Here is a 6,915-nt window from a genome sequence, read left to right on the forward strand (position 1 = left end):
CCCTAACCCTAACCCTAACCCTAACCCTAACCCTAACCCTAACCCTATCGGGAATCCATGGCACTCTTCTCTATCCCAACTCCAACTCGAACGTCTCCGCAAACAGATTCACGGCGCCCATGCTCGCGGCCTCAAGGTCCGATATTGGGGTATCCCCGCCTGGCCAGTTGGGGTTCGGAACTATATTTGGCGTGTACTGGTCCGGGAGGGTGTCGACTACTTGAGCATCGACAATATTGATGCTGCGACAAAGGAGAATTGGGGTCCAAGGAAGGGCGGATGGGGTAAAAAGTGGTGGCGATAGATAGAGGACAGCCCGATGCGCACCTGTTGATACTCCGTCCACCACGTTGACGGACAGCCATACGTCCCTGTCAGTGCTTCAAGAGGACGAATCTGATACCTTGAGCAATCAACGTATGCCGCTCTGCTACCCACAGCGGGATTCTACCTCACCAGACATCTCAGTTACATCTCTCAGCAACTAATGACGAGCGCACACTATGTGCCATTACAGTGCACTCTCAGGGCAAGCACTCGAGGATGGAAAGTGTCGGAGGCAGATCAGGCCTACGCATGCAGTACTCTGAGAGATCGTTGACTTTGCAAAATTGGTCGATACGCCGAGGCTACCGCCTAGTGAAAGGTGACTCTCGATCCGTGGAAGTTTTACGGGTTGAAGGGTCATCGTCAGGCCTTGGTGGGTCAAGGGCCACAAGAGACTCTCGAAACGTTATTTCACACTAAACACACCATGTATCCAGAACAGAACAGTACTGCTTGTCTCAGTGGTACACGAGCCGGCAACCCGAAGAAATGCGAACCGCGATTTTAGGGTCCGTACAAGGTCGCTGTTTTTGGCTAATTCGGAACGTACGAAATAGTAAAACCCAATAGCCACAAGCTTGGGCACCTCATCCACGGAGATAGTGTAATGGGGAGAAAGGCAAGCTGGAACGTGATTGGTGGAATTTGCCTGTACAGTGTACAGGATGGCACTCTTGGTCATTAGTTGGTGGGATCTCAGGCATTAGGTCTGAGGTCCTATTTTTTCTTTCTTCCTCTTCAACAGGGACCCCTCAAGGGGAATCAATCTATCAAGTTATGGAATCTACCTGATCAGGACCTTCTATGCTATCGTTGTTATTACTGTGCGACAGCCGCTACCCCTACCTCCATGCCCACCGCCGTACGAGTTGATACCTCTGGCTAAGAGCCTCGCCCCAGTTCAATAGGCTGCACCGGGCAAGAGTTGATGTTACGATAACAAGGGGATGGAATATGCTAGGAAGACACGTACGAAGAGATCATGAGAATGAGAATATCCCGGATCATGCTATCGCGCGATCAATTGAGAAATCTAAGGATATTCCCAATGGGTGTGATGGAGATTCTAGAGGAGAATTCTAAGCGTATTCATACACGGTCCATTCGTTTTCATAACTTTCCGTTGTTATGAAGGATCCTGTTTAGTTTTGCTGTGAAGCTACTGATCCTAGTCGCCGCGAAAGGGCACAAGAGCATGACCAGGTGCTATCGACAGCCCCGTATAGCTAGGCCAGGGTAGTGTGCAGGTGCTCGCGAGGCAAGGAAAGCAAAGGAAGTTTCGTACGTACCTTAAGGGTGATGGGTTTATACATAGCCTGGCCCGCCAGGACAACTTGCAGGTCAACGTTGGATGACGACGATGAAAGCTCCATCGCATCCCTCCGTTCAGTGTAAGAATGGCTACAACGGAGAGTATGATCTCGCCATTTGTAGTTGCCGCAGCACCCACCGAAATACCCTGGCATACGACCGCATTCCGAAATACGCTCATTAGCCCCGAAAATTGACGACACGGGAAAGGCGATCGAATCCCCCCAACTCCGGCTTAATAGAGCGAGGATGTAGGAGGGCCGATGGGTACGAATCTACTGACGAGTGATTCGCCCTCGTACGAAGGCGATACCACGCCCCGGTATTGCGGACATCCAGGGCACAACATCGACTACTATGCGATCTAATTGCCGTTGGGCCTCTTCAGGGTCCTAGAGAACTAGGCCACGTTCTTGATTTTCATTCTACTTTGCTTTCAGTTCTTGTACCGGAAATAGGGAGGGAGGAATGAGGAATCGCTTGAACGTACTATTGTTCAGGCATCTATTGGAAAGAGACGTGTTAGCATATTTTTATGTACGTAGTAAACCTTGGGGGCACGTACGATTGGTTGAGGAGGTCACACGAACACAGAAAGGGTTAGTAAATGCACACTAATGTACCGAGTGCAGGTCGGTAAACGTACCGGTGGTGGTGGTGGTTGGTTAAGGTTGCGGAACGGTGGGCAAGGTAGGTTTTCTGTGGGGCCACAAATACGTCACGTGAAGGCATCACCCGAGGGCAGTCGATTTGTCACTAAGGAAGGGGGTCTTGGCCACGGGTGACCCATGCCCAGTTAGATGGCTATTCTCTTGCCGCGGTAGAACTCAACCAGAAACCTTTTGGTCCCGTTGTTGACCCTACACCGGCACTGTAACTGGAGCCACCAATCTATATGGGCAGGAGGGGGGAGCAACGTGCTTTTTGACAGTAGGACACATGTATACACGTATCAGACAGCACCGAGTATAGGGTATGCCAGGTGAGCTCCTGGGCAAGTCAGTGTATGGCTTGCGGAGCTTTTGCAAAAGCGAATCCCTGACCCGTAATTTACACATGGGGAGGAGTTTGGACCCCCCGCCTCGTTTCTGCTGAACTTTGTTCTCTTATACATACGTGGAGCTCCTAGCCGTCGAGAAGCCTCTCAAAGAAGAACACCGAACATCGGCCACTAGTAACAGCTTCCAGTATCCGACTTGCTCCTGCCGAACGTTCCGATTCATGCAAAACCGGCTGGAAGAATTTTCGGACTCATGAGAACCCGGGACATACCGACTTTGGGATCGACAAGCCTGTCGATGTATAACAGCTTTGCGAATGATAATGATCGCGCCGTGATTCCGCAAACCATCTGCGATTGGGGCTAGTTATGAGAGCTTAGGACCCTGGGAGCTTGGACTTCACTTGGCTAATCGAGCAAGACTTTTAGTGTGGTGCTTGGAATGTTCCCAGGTCGATGCCAACAAAAGCTTTCCTGTCAGTCAATTGACATAAAGCATGCGCAGATTGTGCAAGACTAGCACTGCCTACTACATCCACCCTGACGTTCTGTTCTTCCACGTACAGACCTGCCTACACCCTACAGGCTCTGATCCAGCTAGCGAATCTACTTTTGCCTTGATTTGTCTCGTCGTGGTGAAAGCTTTTCAGCCCTCACTAACTAGTCTTCGATTTGAGCGCCAGTCATAGAAAAGGGTGATTCCGCTCGCGAATAAAAAAGATGGTTACCCTGAGGGTAGTGAGAAAAATTTCCCCCTTAGTACTATGCAACCATCAAGGTCGGCTGGGTTACGAGACTGAATTGGCTCGTGCTTGCGGCATATACTTTCTGGTGGGACCTCTCTCGATGGTCCGTCTCGAATTGTTAGTCATTTTGATGGACAGAAGTTCCTAATAGAATAGACGTACAGTGGTCGAGCATGAGCAGCGGTGCTGAACGACCGTGGGGCACCCCCCAATTGAAGCCCGCACTAGAATATCTTATCAAGCGATAGTTATCAATCTAATCTAATCTAGGCCATGATCCCGCCGGGACATCAGCCATGATAGGCCCCTCGAACGTCTGTGCAGAGGACAGTCCTCTCGCTCGTGCTGCTGGAGTCGAGTCGAGGTTCCTACTTTTTATCGATGGAAATGATGGAGTTCTCCGCGGGCGACGTTGGAAGGATGAAGGAAATACTTAAGACCCTTCATTCATGGCGGGTGGCCGGGGCAGAGAGAAGGTTTCCCAATCCTGCACATAGCAAGAATGAATATGTTCACGAATATGCTCGCATTCCTGTCCCTCTTCTTGTGGCTGCCCGCTGCCAAAGCCTTCGTCAGCGATCCAACCAACTGTCACTGGTCTTGCCACCAAGCACTTGCAGAATTTCTGTTCAAACCGAATACCCTCGAAGATGATTTCTACGCCAGTCACTGTCAGAACGAACTCAGGGCGAAATCATATTTCCTGTGTATGCGCCACTACTGCACCCCAGAGCAGGCAGACTATGGCTGGCACTACTGGAACAGCCAATGCGAGGAATATGGCGAGGTATCTTTATTGCCATGGTCAATTATTGACAACATCACGTGGGATCAGGCTCATAGAGTCATGACAGTAGACGAGTTTTGGTTCTCGAGGACTGAAGAAAGCGAGGAAAATCCGATTGTCCTCGACCAACTCACCCAAGTACCACCAGAAGTATACCACATCACCCACAAGACTGAAGTAGGTCCTTTGTACCGGACTGTCTTTGCACTCGACATTTGGCTGACTGCTCTCAAGGACATTTACTTGTCTACAGACATTACCCAAGAGTGGTATGGGTGAGTTTTCCAATTTTCTCTTCTCCAAAAGCAGCGTGTTGACCATACACAGATGGGCGATGGTCGGCTACTGGGGTTTGGTTATGTCCTTGGGCATCCTATATCGCTTTTATCTTCTCGTCGCCCAAGTTATACAGCAACGACGAAAGGATAACGGCTCCTCTTCCAGCCCAGCATGGCTGCTCCGTTATAAAATGTGGATGAGGAGGTGGATCACAACCCCGGCGCTCTTGGGATATCACTCTGCACAGCCTTTTGGCTGGTGTACGATTCCACCAAGGTTACAGTCATTGTTAGTGATCCTCTGGGTCATTATCAACGTGATCCTGTGTTGCATCGATTATCACCCATTTGGGGACTACTTCTTGTAAGGCACCTCTCAGTCCAATGTCTTGAGCATCCGACTAAACATAGGTTTGCGTTTAGTTACCGGAGTACAGCACGGCAGATATGGCAATGGCTTTCTGACAGGACGGGAATCATGGCAACGGCGAATATGCCTCTCATGTTTACCTTTGCCATGCGAAACAACGTGTTGCTATGGCTCACAGGCTGGAGCTTCACGACTTACTCCCAGTTCCATCGATGGGTTGCACGGGTTGCCACAGTGCAAGCTATCCTGCACAGCGTTGGATACACCGTCCTTGATTTTCTTGGTTCGTTACGCAACATATCTCCCTCGATGCACCCATGGTGGCTGACTGTATACATGCAGACGAGGGCTGGCCAGAATACAAGACGGATTGGCAGCAAAGATATTGGTGGATGGGTAATATTGTGAGCCAACCGTGCCTAGGCTAGCCCTCTTCCACCCAGTCTTGATTGCTGATTCTGTGGTACAAGGCCACCATCGCAATGAGTCTCCTTTGCGTCTTCTCGATCTACCCTATGCGGAAGCACATCTATGAGGTCTTTCTCATTGTTCATATCATCGGGGCGCTCCTATTTCTCATTGGCATGTACTAGTAAGCATAACGTCCCTACAGAACCCTTCATGGAGCTCGACGCTTAACAAAGGCAGCCACGTCGAGATCTTCGGTGATGATTACATGATGTACATTTGGCCGTGCGTTGCGGTCTGGTCGTTTGACCGATTTCTGCGACTCTGTCGGCTGATCTTCCTCAATTTCCCGGCCTGCAAAGGCACCGCCTCATATCACCCAGACAGTAACATGATTCGCCTTTCTGTTCCGACCCGATTCACGATACAGCCACAGCCCGGGACTTACTTTTATATCTACATGCTGAACGGACTCAAGTTTTGGGAAAGCCACCCGTTTACCCTGAGTACCTGGACGGAGAAAAGGGCCTCATCTCGAGAGCTCAGTTTCGCAATTCGACCACACGATAGCTTCACGAAACGTATGATGGTGCAACTGGCGGGAAAGAGCGAAGAGGTGGGCAATCAAAACATTGTACAACCTGTTCGAGTACTTCTTGAGGGCCCATATGGATCAGGTCATACCTTCGCACAGCATGACAAAGTACTGATCATTGTGGGTGGATCTGGTATCACGGTTGCCCTCGCACACTTGAGTGGACTGGCCGATGCGATCGTCCGAAGCGCGCCCCACCGCATTCAGCGCATCCATATTGTATGGGCGGTTCGTAGCCATGCCCAATTCCAAGACGTCTTGGTCACCGAGCTGGCGCAGTGGCTGCAGGCTCCTGGCGCTCTCAGCACCTTGGACGTCGAGATTGACATCTATATCACGGGCAGCGAGATTGGCAATTCTCCAGGAGATGTTACGCCGCCAGATTTACCAATCGAGGAAGCCAACCTGAAAGAGGTCGGGATCGGCGTGGACAAGGCTATCGACGCAGTCGATGCCTACACTAAGAAGATATCGTCACCGAGTCCTGATATGACCGAGCAGGTCAAGATCTTTCCGGGCCGACCTTCTGTGCGAAAGGTCATCGATGCAGAGATACAGGCACACTGCTTCAAGGGTGTGAAGATGGCTGTTCTCTGCTGTGGACCTGGACTCCTGGCGGACGATGCACGAGCTGCGGTTGTGACATGTATGGGACACACAGAGGGAGATCTTGAATTCTTCGCAGAAGCGTTCAATTGGTAAAGAGCACACGATGTGGAAACGGCGATGAACCGAGAAAAAAGGGGGACTTCGCTTCCCCAGGGGAGCTAGGGGGCGGGGACCGGGGGAGGGGGGGGGGGGAGGTAGGGTTCTTGAGGAAAGTCATATTCTCTGTTACAAGGCGGCCTGGTCGCATGCCGCAGACCAAGCTATAACGAAAGCACGAATGAAGAGGAAGGTCTCGTGGTTCAGCCGGACTGCTCTCAACCGAATTGTTTCCACCCGCTTGTACTTGGTAGACTGGACGAAAAGAATCCTCCCTCGATGGCACGCTGCGTCGCCTGATTGACCCAGTAGGCATTGACCTCTGTTTTCAAGTCATAGGGGCCCCAGGAGCTGAGTAAAAGTGCCGTCTGTACCAATGCTATGCTCC

The 6,915-nt window shown here is 50.9% G+C and overlaps 1 protein-coding gene across 1 annotated transcript; it reads left to right on the forward strand.

Moving 5' to 3' along the window:
- Positions 1-3,904: 3,904 nt before the first annotated feature.
- On the forward strand, positions 3,905-6,524 carry Z517_10071 (uncharacterized protein; the record flags this gene model as incomplete). Its single annotated transcript, XM_013423684.1, has 6 exons — positions 3,905-4,446; positions 4,499-4,813; positions 4,873-5,102; positions 5,162-5,223; positions 5,290-5,411; positions 5,468-6,524. 6 exons carry the CDS (start codon positions 3,905-3,907, stop codon positions 6,522-6,524), a joined length of 2,328 nt encoding a protein of 775 aa, XP_013279138.1.
- Between the last annotated feature and the right edge of the window lie 391 nt (positions 6,525-6,915).

This window comes from Fonsecaea pedrosoi (genome assembly GCF_000835455.1).
Source record: "Fonsecaea pedrosoi CBS 271.37 unplaced genomic scaffold supercont1.7, whole genome shotgun sequence".
NCBI lineage: Eukaryota > Fungi > Ascomycota > Eurotiomycetes > Chaetothyriales > Herpotrichiellaceae > Fonsecaea > Fonsecaea pedrosoi.